General features: G+C 44.8%; 1 protein-coding gene across 1 annotated transcript in view; it reads right to left on the bottom strand.

Moving 5' to 3' along the window:
- tmem68 (transmembrane protein 68) overlaps positions 1 to 16,419 on the bottom strand; it is a 32,648-nt gene that overhangs the window by 7,450 nt on the left and 8,779 nt on the right. The window contains exons 3-7 of the mRNA XM_083653408.1: positions 9,439 to 9,624; positions 8,595 to 8,694; positions 7,502 to 7,669; positions 6,358 to 6,551; positions 5,378 to 5,438 (exon numbers count right to left, since the gene is read on the bottom strand). Of these exons, the coding sequence (XP_083509534.1) occupies positions 5,378 to 5,438; positions 6,358 to 6,551; positions 7,502 to 7,669; positions 8,595 to 8,694; positions 9,439 to 9,624 (709 nt within the window). The remainder of the gene's footprint in view (positions 1 to 5,377; positions 5,439 to 6,357; positions 6,552 to 7,501; positions 7,670 to 8,594; positions 8,695 to 9,438; positions 9,625 to 16,419) is intronic.

Raw genomic sequence — 16,419 nt, 5'->3', positions numbered from 1 at the left:
AGAAACTAGGGCTGTGGCGATTCACTTATCTCCCGATTCGATACTATCACGATTCTTGGGTGCCGATTCGATTTATATTGCGATTCTTAAGTATTGCGATTCTACGATTATTGCGATTCGATATTACGATTTATTGCGATTTTTGTTTATTTGCTTCTTTTCTTTTTTCAGTTTGTTTGCTTTTTTACACTAGATTAGAACATGGGAAAAGTTGAATCATACACTAGAGACTGTATATTATATATCATGAGTAGGGCTGGGCGATATAGTTAAAAACAGGGGCAGACTGGGATCATAATTCAGGCCGGGCATTAGATACCAAGCAGGCCAGGCCGATACGGGCCGACGCGCGTGAAATTTGGGCCGTTTGAAGCCCAATTTGGGCCGTTTGAAGCCAGATTTGGGCCGTTTGAAGTCCAATTTTACAATGAGATGCACCCACTTTAACCCTGAAGTGTAATTATTACTTCAGACTAACTAATAAAGTAATAAAACCACTAGTAAACCAGTAGGCGGCGCCTGGCCTGCTGTTCAGTGAGTGGCCTGATTATCGATTATGGAATAAAAGATCGATTCAAAAAATCGTGACATTAAAAATCGCGATACTTAGGTGAATCGATTTTTTCCCCCACCCCTAATAGAAACACAAACCTCCGCCCTTACTTTTACCGGAGAGAGCCGGGTCGCGGTCCGCTCTGACCAGCTGGAAGCCGTCTAGTTGTAACGCGGACTCCGGGGTTTGGTCATTCAGGCACGTCTACACAAAACACAAGGCAGATGATGAAGAGAGGTCCATGTTCGTTCCCATCAGTAGTTGGAGTTCGTCCAGTTTATTTCCCAGTGAGTGGACATTTGAGAGCAATATTCTGGGCAGTGGCGTTCGGTGCAGAAGTCGCCGAAGCACTCCTCCTCTTCTTCCCCGTCTTCGTGCCCAGGTGAGCCCTCCTTTGGCCAAAATGCTCAGTATTTCCAGCGAAGGCACAAGGAAATTTGGAACTAAATCCCGGGAGTAGTTTCCCTGGTGTTAAAGAGTTCTTCTCTTGTGTAGGAGCACCGGGTGCTATCGCAAAACTAATTAACAAACAAAACAAAAAAGACTGCTGCGGAGCAAAAGACCGAGGCGTACGTGGAGAGCGCCATCTTCCTCCGATCGCGTTGAGCTACAGATGGCTAACAAGTTGCTAAGGGCTAAGTTGAATGACTTGGAGGGCCGCTCGCGCAGGCTAAATATAAGAATCGTTGGTGTAAAGGAGGGAGAGGAGGATGGTCAGCTCACGGCCTATGTTTCATGTCTGATTCCAGAGCTGCAGACAATTTTGACAAGCCTGTTAAAGTTGACAGAGCCCACCGCAGCCTGAGACCCAAGCCTGCTGCATGTGAGCAGCCACGTGTCATCATTGCAAAGCTCCACCATGACCAAGACCTGGCTATGATTCTCCACCTCAGCTAACAGAAAGCACCACTTCATCACCAAGGGGGCAGAGTGTAGATATTTCCAGACTACGCAGCCGAGGTGGCCGCGCAGCGACAGACCTTCAACAAGGTGAGAAAGACGCTGACCGACGCTGGAGGCAAGTGCACGCTACGCTTCCCTGCCAAGCTTCATGTTGAATACAACGCTGTGGTCAAGGTCTACGACACTCCAGATGATGCGGACTGGTTTGCAAAATCCTTGGCTCGCAAAAGCCGATTGGCAAATCAGAAATTATGTTCGATCCAAGATTCATACCTTTGAAGCGCTCCCAAATGAACATGCTTTTTTCAATGTTTTGCTGAGCCCTCCTCACTCCAAGCATCTCATCTCTAGATTTGTGTGTCTGTTTGACAACTGCACCATGGCCTCTACTGAGAGGATTAGAGAAGCATGGCAGGGGGAACTTGGTATTGATTCATCTGACATTATATGAGAAAGGAGTCTGTCGGTTGTACAACTCTGCTCAGTTAATAGCGGACACCAGCTGATCCAATTTAAAGCTGCATTCAGCAATGTTTTTGTGTTAAAATAAGTGTTAAATGGCTGAACGTCCCTACAGCTGTGCAACAGTCTCTCACACAGGGGGCAACTGTTGCCGAGAAACTCATCCTAAAGGAATGAAAGTCCCCCTCTTCACCCTCTTTTCAATTGTGGCTGATGGATATGACCTCTGTTATACGGATGGAGAGACTTAGGTTTCCTGAGGACCAACATAGTTAAGAAATGTCCGGCTATTTGGGACCGGTTTCTAGCCTACCTCATTGGGGTTGGGGGTGACGGGTGACTCGCCTGGCTGGTGTTACGATCAGTAGGCAGTAATTGCCTCAACTAATTTCTAATGAAATTATGATATTTACCTATGTATTTCTGGCCATCTGTTTGTTGATTGATGCTGAATTATTTAAGAGACATGTGTGACTGTCTCTTTAAGAGGCCTGTTGTCTCCTGAAGTAGTGTTCCCGGTTTGGAGAGGAAAGGTGTGTGGGCAGGTGTGGAGCTCACACACAGGGACAGTGAATCTCACAGGAAGGACGATCTCACATGGAGGACAGTGATTCACAGAGAGGATGGATTAGCTAGCAGGACTTGGACATTTTATCGTTAATATTTCCAGTCCTGCCTTTTGGTGGGGGGCAACTGACCGTGTGAGTGAGGCCTGGATGGCTCTCACACCTCAACACGACAGAGCTGGCCAAGAGAGGGTTCAAGCTAGAGCCGGCACGGTGAAGCAGCTGACTTCGGATGGTGCCAGACAGCCTGCACCAAGGGAGAGGTAATTCAGCGAGCTCAACAGTCAAATGGCCTACTCTTCATGTAATCTTTATCAATTCATGTTACAAATGGTCAATGGTAATATTATACCCCTAGACACGAGTTTATTTGAAAAGTTCGATTTTTATTGTCACTCCGTAGTACAAGTATCACGTGTGAAATTATTGTGCTGTAGACTCCGTTACAACATAGTGCAAAAAATAAAAAATATAAATATAAAAACAAGAGGCAACAAGCAATAAAGCAGTAGACACGCCACAGACAGTGGCGTATTCACTGCACATATGTGCAAATGGCATGAACATACTTTAAACATAATTAAACATAATAACATTCTGTTAGGTGAAAGTAGCATAATTAAACATACTATTGAACATTAGTCATACATGATGGTAGCAGCTGCAGTGCGGTACAGTACGGCTACTACACTATTTGTATATGTTAAGGAGTCTCGTGGCCTGCGAGAAGAAACTGTCCCTCAAGCGATTTGTGCGTGCTCTTGGGACCCTGTATCTCCTCCCTGAGGGTAGCAGGGAGAACAGACTGTTGTGGGGGTGGTTTGTGTCTTTGATGATCTTCAGGGACCTCCTGAGGCACCGCTGGTTGTACAGATCTTGCAGTTCTGGCAGCTCACATCCTGTTACGTGCTGGGCCGCGCGCCTCACCCTTCTTAGCGCCCTGCGGTCCATGGTGGTGCAGTTCCCGTACCAGGTGGTGAAGCAACCAGTCAGCAGGCTTTCAATGGTGCCTCTGTAGAAGTCCCTGAGGATTTTTGGCCTTAGCCCGAATTTCTTCAGGCGCCTGAGTCCGTGTAGTCGCTGTTGGGCCTTTTTGACAACAGTGGCGGTATGGTTGGCCCATGTCAGGTCCTGGTGGATATTGACTCCCAGGTACTTTCCACTGTCCGCTGTCCACCCTTTCCACCACTGTGCCGTTGATGGTGATTGGGGGGTGTGCGCCCCCCCCTTCTGTAGTCTACAATGATCTCCTTTGTCTTGGAGATGTTCAGAGAGAGGTGGTTGTCCTGACACCATTGTTCCAGGGCCTCCACCTCCTTTCTGTAGGCCGTCTCGTCACTCCTGGAGATCAGCCCCACGACTGCTGTGTCGTCTGCAAACTTCACGATGGTGTTCGAAGTTTGAGTCGCCACGCAGTCGTGGGTGTAGAGGTCATACCAGAAGGGGCTGGAGACGCACCCCTGTGGCGCTCCTATGCTGATGGTCAGTGGGGAGGAGGTGAGGTTGCCCACTCTCACCACCTGGCGGCGGTCTGTTAGAAAGTCCAGGATCCAGTCACACATTGCATTGCTTAGTCCCAGGTCCGTGAGTTTGCTTACCAGCCTGGAGGGTACTATGGTGTTGAATGCTGAGCTGTAGTCCACGAACAGCATTCTCACATAGGTGTCCTTCCCCTCCAGGTGGGAGAGGGCGGTGTGGAGCACGTGTGCTACTGCATCTGCTGTGCTCCTGTTGGGGTGGTATGCAAATTGTAGCGGGTCGTGGTCCGGGGGGAGTGTGGGGCGGATCTGTGATATAACCAGCTTTTTGAAGCATTTGCTGGCTATGGGCGTGAGGGCTATTGGGCGCCAGTCGTTGAGGCTGGTCACTTTCTGTTGAGGCTGGTCACTTTCTCATGGACCCCTTGCGTTATTTTGTTATTTTAGTTATTTTGAGACCAGATCTTTGCAAGTTGAATAGCCTGTTTGGTGAAAAGCAATGTCAGCAACCTAAAAATATTTTTTGTTTTTTTAAATTTCCACACGTCAGAATTTACGCCAAACTTTTGTAGAGGAACCTGGCTGCAGACTAACACAAAATGCAGCACTCATAAAAGTAAGTTTCAACATTTCTCATCCTGCAAGTCAGAAGGAAAAGCAACTGAAATCAATCAGTTGTGTGAGTGTGCATGACTTTATGTTAATGAAAATAATCCTCGAGGCTCCTTGTTCAAAATCTCAGTCGTCATCATGGAAATGTTCCAAAACCTATATAGAATGGCTGCTGTCTTTACCGAAGAAGTGGACTGTTTCCACACCTAATTACAGAGCTGATTGAACATCAGCATATAAATAGGTGCCAATTAACTACCCAGAAAGAGAAGCACAACAGGTGTATGGAATAATCTCCTTTGCTGTGGTCTCTTCTGCTGCCCCTTCTGTAGTTTGCCATGTGCATACTTTAGTAAGAATTACATCTTCAAGTTGCAATTGTGGATTTCAAGCAGTGTTGTAGTCAAGTCACTATATCTCAAGTCCCCAGTGTTCCGTGTCCGAGTCACCAAAGAAGAGTCCGAGTCAAGTCCTTATTACCTGAGTCTGAGTCCAGAGTTACTGAACATGAGCGTGAATAGGTGGAACACATGTGCCTGCTGCCCTAGTAACAAACTGAATAATGCCATGGTACAATATAGCTATCAATACTTTATGCTAAATTATTAGGGCGTATTATGAAAGAAAGAAAATGTCTTTATCAATTAAAAAGTCCAAGTCCTCGTCTCCAACTTCCGCGTCTGAATGCATGAATGCTCGAGTCCAAGTCCGAGTACAAGTCGAGTCATGAGTCCTGGACTCGAGTCCTACAACACTGATTTCAAGGCCTCAATGCCGTTTTGAATGGGTTATTCCACACTTACTGAGCGTTCCCAGAGATCTGAAGCCTTCCCGCAGGTTTTGAGTAAACATTGGAATTATTGGCTGAAAGAGAGAGAAACCAAGAGAAAGGGGAGATTAGAGAGGTTGCAGAATCAGAAGTCGGAGAACAAAGTATGAGAGGTACTCCATTTGGGAAGGGGGCCTGACAGACAAAGGTCAAACCAAATCCTGGATTGTGACACTTAAAAGAGACTCACAAATCCTGACACTCATTTAGTTGAGGGTGAGGCTTTGAAAATCAAACCGTGGACGTTTTTGTTACGAATTCAATTATATAAACTAGAACGACCACACCGCGGATTTATGCCTCCGCCATTAGTTCATTCTTGAGTCCAAATCGCCATTTGAGGCAAATTGGAAGAAATTCCGTCAAGGCGCTCCTGAGATGTTGCGTTACAGAGCTTGGAAATTGGGTGTGTGAGGTCACAGTGACCTGGAACTTTGACCTTTAACCATCAAAATCTAATCAGTTCATCATTGAGTCCAAGTCGATGTTTGAGGCAAATTTGATGAAACTCCGTCAAGGCATTCCTGAGATATCACGTTAACAAGCTTGAAAATGGCGTTCGAGAGGTCACAGTGACCTTGACCACGAAAATCTAATCAGTTCATGTGTGAGTCCAAGTCGATGTTTGAGGCAAATTTGATTAAATTCCGTCAAGGCATTCCTGAGATATCGCGTTAACAAGCTTGAAAATGGCATTTGAGAGGTCACAGTGACCTTGACCTTTGACCACCAAAATCTAATCAGATCATCCTTGAGCCTAAGTGGATGTTTAAGGCAAATTTGATGAAATTCCGTCAAGGTGTTCTTCAGACATCGCGTTAACGAACATCGGACGGACGGACGGACATACGTATGGACGGACAACCCGGATCCTCCCGCCTGGCTATTGCCGGCGGAGGCATAAAAAGGCTCCAAAATGAGAAGTGACGGTAGACTGCATTAACAACAACGTACCACTTGAGAGTCAATGGCGACCTGGGCAAAGCCTTTGCGTTTGCCCCATATAAGTGGATAGGTCTCATCGCTGAACAGCGCCTCCCGGACTCCTCCTGGAGAAATGCCCAGCAGGTGACCGTTCTTCAGAGCTCGCACACACTCCTCCTGAGGACCGTGGATCACACTGAACACCTCCAGCAATAACTTAAAACCTACAGACACAGGGACAGGGCAGGACAGGAAAAGGAGAGTTTGAAGATAAGTATACAACTAGAAATGACCACACGAGATAAACCATTTTCTGTGTTGCCAGTCGGTGGCGCTATGACTATGCGCGCGTCCAAAATTGGGCACCGCACACCGTCGGCTTCCCTGCATATATTCACCTTCCAGTATGTAGAAGAGAGTCTGGCTTGAGAGACTAACAGGAAGTGTAAACACAATCGGAGGTTCTAGGGTGGAGAGTCTGAAGATGATGCGCCATGGGCACACTTTTTTGGGTGGTGTGACCCAACTCATGCCGAAATTCGGCACTGCACTCTGTCGGGTCCCCAGCAGCACACCCCTCAAGTTTGAAGTTGATCGGACAAACGGTTCTCCAGATACTGTACATGAAAGCCATATTCTGATTGGTTGAACTGCAGAAAATTGGACACTGCACTTTCCTGGGTCCTCAGCAGCACCAAGTTTGAAGTTGATTGGACGAACGGGGCCGCGAGATAAACCATTTTTTGTGTTGCCAGTCGGTGGCACTATGACTATGCGCGTGTCCAAAATTGGGCACCGCACACCGTCGGTTTCCCCACATATATTCACCTTATGTAGAAGAGACAGTGTGGCTTGAGAGACTAACAGGAAGTGTAAACACAATCGGAAGTTCTGATTGTGTTTACACTTCCTGTGACTCATAAACCTAGTCATATGTGAGTTAAACTACGTTTGACCAGGTGAGATAGACTAGTTTGAGCAGGTAAAACAGCTGGCGTTTTGAACAGGAAGTCGTGACACAATGGGTCAAGTGGTCGGGGCTACATAAGGTGAATATAAGTATGTGCATCTGCGTGTGTGTGTGTGTGTGTGTGTGTGTACATCTACGGATGTGTATGAATGCATACAGTATTACAGTATGTAATGTATGTATATGTAGTGTATGTGCAAGTACCTGGAACCTTGAAGAGGAAGTGGTCAGCTATAGAGTGGCAGGTTCGTCCCTTCTCGATGATCACTTTGGCCAAGAGGTAGTAGTAGTCAATGGGGATAGCTCCATGGTAGTACACTATCAATGCTGCTCCTTTGTCGGGGATCTTTTCCATACCATGGATTTCATAGCCTGGTACAGTTAAAATAGTAGGTGCATAAAACAATTTAACAACTAATTTCAGTGGTTCCCAACCTTAGGGTCGTGACCCTAAGTGGGGTTGCCTGGAATTCAAATAGGGTCGCCTGAATTATTATTATTATTAATTTTTACACAACAATTTAAAACTACTGAAGATGATTAGGGTCACTTGCAATCTTTTTTTTTAGTTCTGAGTTTAAAGGGATAATCTCTAAGATTTCAGACTTTTCCCCGTAAGATCCAGGAAGTCCGGGACTTCCGCCTTCCATGCTACTTCCAGACTCATTCCTGCAGTGCTCTATACGTCTGTATGTAAATAAGGCAAACAGTAAATAAGGCAAACAATGGGGGGGGCTATGAAATAGCAATAAAATAGAATAAATAATCAAAATAACACCACTTGTCAGTGGAAGGTTCAGTCAGGGCAGGTTGTGCAGCAGCAATGTGCAGATGGCTGTACCACAGATTTATTGCACTCAGTCAAATCACTATTCACCACGTAGAAGAGTGGAGGTCTGAAAACAACAAGGAGCTGCAGGAGCTGTGTTTTTGATGGTTTTGAGACTAGTAACAGTGTTTGGCGGCATATAGGCACTACGGCCTAGTTCCATTTCATCTTCATGCTCAACCCTAGTAGAAACAGCATACCACCCACCACTAGCTGGAATGATACAAGCTCTTTAATTTGAGCCTGGAAGAATGACTGAAATGAACTCAAATGAAATTGAATCCTGATAACCTTGATACATGAACAGGGGTAAAGTGGATGCCAAATAATGCTTCCAACACTACTACACAGACACTAACAGCAGCAACACCTAATGTCTTACCATGCCATATGGCACCATGTCCAGAGAATAGCCAGTGTCTTACCATGCCATATGGCACCATGTACAGAGAATAGCCAGTGTCTTACCATGCCATATGGCACCATGTCCATCCCAGATAATAGCCAGGGTCTTTCTGGCTCCATCCCACACGTTGGTACGGTACGCCTCCCTCAGCTGGTTCTTCCTCTGTTGGAGGAAAAGATCAGGGAAGCAAAGGTCTGCAAAAAGTATCCATAGATTTCCCATTTATTCCAAATAAAACTCCCCTGGAAGGTCATTTGCTTGATACACTAGTCTCCTCCACTAGGGGGCTGGTATCCTCCATAACACTAACTAGAAACCTACCAATTTACAACAGGCTGTCTAGTAAACACAAGTGGGAGACAGACCTAGAATGTAATGATGATGACGCCGATTGGCAAAATATCTTGGAAAGGTCTCAGGCTGTGTTTCCACCATAGCGTTTTTTCCCCTTTCCTCATTAAAAGTAACGGGAGGCGGCCGCAAGGTGCGCAAAAAGGCCGCAGCTCCAGAAAAGCGCTGCAGCCAGAGTTTTTCTTTCCGTCAGAGCAGCGCACTTTCAAAAGAAATGTTAAAAGCACCGGGTGACGTCAACCGCTTTTTCCAGCAAACATATTGCAATGACGGAAACGCACTGAGCTATCAGGAGGTGACATTATCATCTGTTTTTCTCCTGACAAAAAGCGCTCCAGGCAATGCTTTTCCCATTCCAACAAAACGCAGATAGCCAGTGTTCGCACGCACGCGCGCGCACACACACACACACACACACACACACACACACACACACACACACACACACACACACACACACACACACACACACACACACACACACACACAGTCTGTTTGTCTCTGTTTTTTAGATGTTTGATTGGCGTGCCATCATGGGCTTTAGGGTTTGCATACCTTGTAGACGTGAAGGAAGAGTATGGAGAGGTAGAGGAGGAGGACGATAAGCCAGGGCACGATGAAGACGATGGCCAAAGGGGTGAAGACCCACACCAGGTACTCCAGAAGACACTGGACACTGAAGTAGTCCTCCACCAACTGGCCCAGACCTGCCCACTCTACCCAGGTACCGAGTACACACACCTGGGGAGCGAGACAACACATCAAGAGGCATAACTGACTAATTCCACCCAGATGCACCACAGAGTGCCATAGGAAGTCATTCCTGCCTGTGGCCATCAAACTCTTTCACTTTCACTCCTCCCTCAGAGTGCCAGACACTCTGAGTCAGTCAATAATATAGCCTTGGACTCTCTCCACCCGTCCACAAATCAAAACCCCACTTTTGATCATGTATATCTGATTGCGCAATAAATCTCAATGTGCAATCACTAATAAAATGCTACAATGAAGTCCAGCGTGCTAGTTTAGAATAAAAGGGTCCCGGTGCTCAACAGTGAAGGACAGTGTATAGAATCTGAGGAACACAGACACCCGTCGAAACGTCAGCCACCCCCTACAATAAACGTGCAGACAGAAAAGAGTGCTTGGGTAGTCTGTGTGAAGTGTCCAGGTACAGCGTTTCTTTCTAACTGCTAAATACTGCAATTTGTGCAATAATCAAATAATCCACACTGTTACTGTTCATGTTACTGACTAGACTGAATGCACCTTACTCTTTATTATTACTGGTACTATCACTCACACTGATGTATATAAGAACATATTATTAGAACTATTTATTTTTTATTTAACATTTATTTGACCAGGTAAGTCATTAAGATGTATGTACCTCCTCACATATTTCACTTTTTTACTAAATGGTACTTGATGAGGATTGTAGAAGACAAATCTTTGTGACACTTATAGGCTACGTAACTTCTATTTTATTGTTTTTATGGTCTATTCATAGGCCTCTTCTCATGCTTCGATGTTTACATTTTCCCCTACCTGAGTGTGAGCAACTGTAGCATGACTCAATTTCCCCTCGGGGATTAATAACGTTTTTCTGATTCAGATTTTTTTATTTTTATGAAAACAGATAGACGGACAGGCACGCTTCTGCATAATCTAGGCCCGACAAAGCGAATTAAAAACGTTGCATTTACACAGCTGGCCCTGCTCTAGTCATCAGCCTATCACAACACAGCAGATTACCCCTGCTCTAGTCATCAGCCTATCACACCACTTTTAGCTTGTTGAAGCAACACATACCCACCAATTATAGGGAGGGAAAAATCAGTATGTTTTTTCATCAAGAGAAAGCACTGCTGGTATCCATACTGTTGCAAATAAGGAATTGTTTCAGTTTCACATTTTGAGTATTGATACTTATCGATACTATTGTTACTTTTGACAACCCTAGGACCAAGGCAATTGTTAAACCAGCTCTACCAGGAGCACACTCGAGGTGAGAATCACCAGAAGCCCCCACAATACGATATTATCATGACACTTAAGTCACGGGATTTTAAAAATACTAGGTCGATTCCTAGGCAGGCTTCCTAGCGGCCTCGCCCCCCCTGCAGCTCGCCCTGCACTGCCTGCAGGTCACATACGCTGCTCGGCCTCGGCCGCCCTGCAGCTCACGTACGCTGCGTGGCCTCGGCCTGTGGCTAAATAAAAAACCTTAAAAAAAAGCTCCAAAGGTGTGCGGATCACTTCTTTTCACTATGACAGGTATATTTTGATCCAGCACCCAACCCAGTGGGCTTTTGGATGTGCGTGTCCTTTTTATCCTCTTCTTTGCTCTTATGACATCACTGATTGACATCAACTTCGCATCACTGATGACATCACAATCATTCTCATGACATCATTGATGATGTCACAGTGCCTATGACATCATCGGTGATGTCACAATGCACAATTGCGCAAGTGACATCACTTCCAGTTGAGTGACATCACTTCCAGTTGAGTGACATCACTTCCATGACAAAACTGAAACAGAGAACAGACAGAGATTGCCCACTTGCCCATTTTTTATAAGAAGATAGATTCCTAGGCTCGGCTAATTCCTAGGCTCAGCCGCATCAGTGATGTCTTATGACATCACTGATGACAGCATCAGTGATGTCACAATGCCTCCTACGACATCATCAATGTGAGACATGAATTAAAACAGAACAAACATGCTCCCTTTTTATATATAGATTGCGATATATTGCGATTTATTGCCTGTTTTGCAAATGATGTCCCAAAAGGAAAAAACTTTGTCAACAGCTGTTTTATCTAATCAGATAAAGTTTCCAGTCTGTTCATCTCACTTCAATCATTTTTATTGCAGCAAAATGGGATTGTCAAGCAGACAGACTGAGCAATACTGTCAGAAATGCTGCATGCACTTGACAATTTATATATTAAAATATTGCCATACTTGGCATTCGTGCGATACGATATACTGTATATTGCGACACAAAATATTGCAATACTATGCTGTATCATTTTTCAGCGGTGCCAGCCGCTCCTATAAGTGACTGTGTGATTGTCGGCGAGATTTGGGGGAGACTGTGTGTGTGTGTGTGTGTGTGTGCGTGTGTGTGTGAGTGAGAGAGAGAGACAAGCTGGGGGTGTGTCATGCAGTGCGAGATTTGGGGATACTGTCTGTGCAGTGCGTGTGTGACAAGGAAGTGCCATGCAACATTACAGTCACAAGTCTGTAACATTGTAAGTCGCTCCATACATAAGTGCCTTTTAGACAAAAATCCATGTGTAGGAACTGTATTTCTTGACCTCAAGAAGGCTTTCGACACTGTCAACCATCAGGTTCTACTATCTAAACTCTCTTATTTCAATTTCTCAGCGGATGCTTTGTTATGGTTCAAGTCATATCTTTCAAACAGAACACAGTGTGTCTCTGTTGACGGTGTTAAATCTACTTACCTTAACAATCATGTCGGTGTCCCTCAAGGATCTATTTTAGGGCCTTTACTGTTCTCCTTATATATAAATGACCTCCCAGATGTTTGTAAGGAATTAGGCGTCCTGATGTATGCTGACGATGCAGCCATCATTGCGCAAGGTAAGGATGCCATGTTAACTGCATCCAAGCTAACTAGTGCATTGGCCCAGGTACAAGCATGGTTACGAGACTCATGTCTCATGCTCAACACAAAGAAAACTGTATGTATGATGTTCACCAAGCGACCAAATAAGTTGAGCAGATCCTATGTATTCCTGGAGAGAGAAGAACTGGAACTGGTACCACAGTTCAAGTACCTTGGAGTTATTTTGGACTCTAACCTCACTTTCAAAAAACATGTAAAAAAGGTGTCCAATACAGTTAGATTTAACATACAGAATTTCAAACAAATCAGGCCCTTTATCACAACGGATGCGGCTAAAGCCTATCTCCACTGTATGATCCTCTCTCACATAGACTACTGCTCCACTGTTTGGTCCTTCGCTGGTGTCACTGTGCTCAAACCCCTTGAACAGCTCTATAAAAAAGCCATCAAGGTGTTTGACAAAAAACCACAATCACATCATCACTGTGAAATCTTAGAGAAATATCAGCTCCTTAGCTTTAACAATTTTAGAACATTTAAAAGCACGTGTCTAATCTATAAATGTTTACACGGCTTGGCTCCTCCTCCTCTAGGGGAGTTCATTAGAAGGAAGAATAGAAATTTGAGCACAAGGGCAGCAGCTAGGGGGGACTGCGAAGTCCAAGCTAGAAAATCCACGTTCTCACAAAACACCTGGTCGATCAATGGCAGCACTAGCTGGAACACACTTCCTATGGCTATTAGGGAAAGCCCCACTTTTGCGGCATTCAAAAGCCAGCTCAAAATATGGCTTAAAACAAACCAAATTTGTGAACACTAGCTTAATAGCTGCCTTCCAAATCTTCTTCTCTTCCTGCACTAGGCACTTCACCACTTAAGTGTAACACTTAAGAGAGAGTAGAGTAGCCTTCATATTGTTTCTATGTATTGTTATCTTGTAACCTGTCGAATGGAAGGTGTAGTATTCTTCTTTTAGCACTGACATGCTGCATGTACATCCTGTCTGTGTTTTGCTGTAATTTTGATGTCTGTAATGTGTGGTATCTCTTGCGATGACACGCTACAGGTATATCAGTTTGTTGCGTACATCCTGTCTGTGTTTTGCTGTAATTTTGATGTCTGTAATGCTGTGGTATCTTTTGCGATGACACGTTACATGTATATTTCAGTTTGTGCGTTGAATGAATGTAATGAGTGACTGTTTTGATATTTATTGGGGACTACGGATGTAAATTAGCATTAGCTAACTCCGGCATATTTACATGTTTTTGTATATAGAGGCTTCTGTATTTCTGAACATGTCCATTAATGTGCATTGTCCCGTCACAATAAACCAATAAAGAAAGAAAAGAAAGAATACATAGACTGCTGCTGCCGTTTATCTCTCCTTAAATTAACGTTGTCTCGCTTGCCAGACTATCTCCGTTTCGTGTTGTATCCTTCACCTAATGTTACGTTCAAAACACAGCCCACACAAATCCACCAGTAATTCGGTCCGTTTGCTGACAGCTACTTATCTGTATCGTTAACGACGATATTTCACATTGTTTTGCAACTTTCAATTGGTAGTTACCGTAGTTATAGCCTATGTCATCCGCCTACCTGCCTCTGTGCTATTAGCCTATCCAAGCGCGCTGCTCAATATCACTGTAATATCACATCCAACACCATCTTGATCCTTTCTGACTTTCCTTCCATTCCAATGGCACAGTTTATGAATGCCAAGAATTGTTTATAGAGAGGCAAAGTAGAACGTCACTTCCTGCTTCAGCACTGTACCAGAGATTTTCATCCGCCATTTATTTTCCCATAGACATTTCGTAAAATGCTTATAAAATAGTTTTACTTCGTCGAACCAAACGGTTCAGCTAACGCTATAATCGGGAGAGACCATAGAACATTTCACTCAGACCCAAAAAAAAACAAAAAAAAACAGAAAAAATATTTTCTTTAAACCCGCATTTTTTTTTTAACGTTTTGGTCCCAGTGAAATGTTATGCGATCTCTCCTGTTTCTAAATATATCTGTACCGTTTGGTTTGAACCAGTAAAACTATTTTTATACGCATTTTACGAAATGTGTATGGGAAAATATATGGCGGATGAAAATCTCTGGTACAGTGCTGAAGCAGGAAGTAGGCGGTCACTTTGCCTCTCTATTGTCCATGCATATGCTTTGATCAACAGCCTTTATTTCTTGCTCCGCCTCCTTCTGCTCACCCACCACCACTGAGTCGATGTCACACATATTCTAAATGTCTCTCCCTCTTAACTCATTGAGTGCCAGCCACTTTTGGAGAACGGACGCTCCCAGTGCCAGAGTTTCAGAGCGTTTTCAGTGATTTCTCGAGGCCCACAGAATATTGTGTGATATTACTATGTAAACACTGAACACGCACAAAGAACGATGAGACTCTATTCTATCATCTGCAAAAAAAAGTTTATTGATCCCATTTTCCGTTCTTTAGTTATGAGCCGGAGAAGATAGCTTGATTCATCCAAAAATAGCAATTTTTTTCTAGAAGCTGAGATAATTGGCCTTTTGTGAAATTAATCATTTCAAGCACATCACTGACTCTGAAGCTAATCTTTTCTAATGTAGTCACACCTCAAAAATAATTTCCTTCAATAAAACAGTTTAGGCCAGGGAATTTTGTTTGGCAGAATAATATTTTTAGCTACAACCAGCAGCGCTGGCCCCTGCGTGCGCTGCTGGTTGCAGCTTCTTGCTGGTTTTGATTTGCTGCTGGTGGGCATCGGATATTCTGGCTTGCGTTTGTCAATCCTGTCCTGCTGCCTGGGTCTGTCTGGGTGTTGCGTGCTGCTCTGCGTGCCCCCCCCCCCCCCCGCCCCGCCCCGCCCCGCCCCGCCTCGCCTCGCCTCAACTGCACACTCCTCCTCCTGTCTGTGGTGGCTCTCTGCTGAGTTTGCTGTGCGCACAGTGAAGGGTGCGGACAGCCAGGCTTTTTTACAGCGTTCCGCGTGTGTTTGTCACCGGCAACGATGCTTCCAGTTGAGCATAATAACAACTCCAAGGTGTGGATGTGCGGATTTGCTGTCGCAACCGACACGGAGCGGCTCAATTGTGGGAGCAGATTGGCTGCTGCAGGCACAGCTGCAGTAACGTGCTTCAGCATATCGATGCATACGGATGCGATGCGATTTCCGTTTCCATAACGACTTCTTCTTTGTTTTTTCCTTGCCTTTCTGTTATGTGGAGAGCACTGTCGCCACCTAAGGGTTCTGTAAAATAGGTTAGACACATCCAATAGCTATAATATTTGTACATCAGAGGCAGAAGGCTTTGATCGACGCCCCACCGTCAAAAAACGCAATTGACGAACATGTCCGTCCTTGGCACTCTACGTTACTATTTGAAATGACGAACATGTCCGTCCTTGGCACTCAATGAGTTAACAGCCTCTGCATGACAATGCTTTTTCTGTTCTAATATTGTTCTCTTTCACTTCCTGTATTCTCTTTGGGCAACTGTGTTGACCACGCATGATGATTTCCATCGCAGTGTAGGCATTTGTACAGATGGCTTTTATTTTGAAGGCTATGGCTATGGAAGTGTTGTGTTGTGTTTAGGGATGCAACGGTATGAGTTTTTGACGGTATGATAACCTTGGACAAAAATACCACGGTTTCACGGTATCGCGGACCATTTGTGTTTTTACAATAGCCGAAATATTCCCATACAGCCGACGTTGTCTTTTTAGATGGGGGAAAGTTCAGGGGGGTCCTTGCGGCTCCTCTCTACTGTGCTCTAGTCTAGGTAGGCATGCAGCCAGGGGGAGGGGCCGCGTAAGCTGCACTCTGCAAGCGACCTGGGCATTTTGTTTTGGGGAAACAGCTGATACTGTGGGGAAGGTATGATGGCAAATTTGAGTGGTTTTGATACCGTGACGTTTTCAAACCGCGGTATACCT

This window comes from Poromitra crassiceps, assembly GCF_964638095.1.
Source record: "Poromitra crassiceps genome assembly, chromosome: 17".
Classification (NCBI taxonomy): Eukaryota; Metazoa; Chordata; class Actinopteri; order Beryciformes; family Melamphaidae; genus Poromitra; species Poromitra crassiceps.
This window is presented reverse-complemented; position numbering and strand designations above follow the sequence as displayed.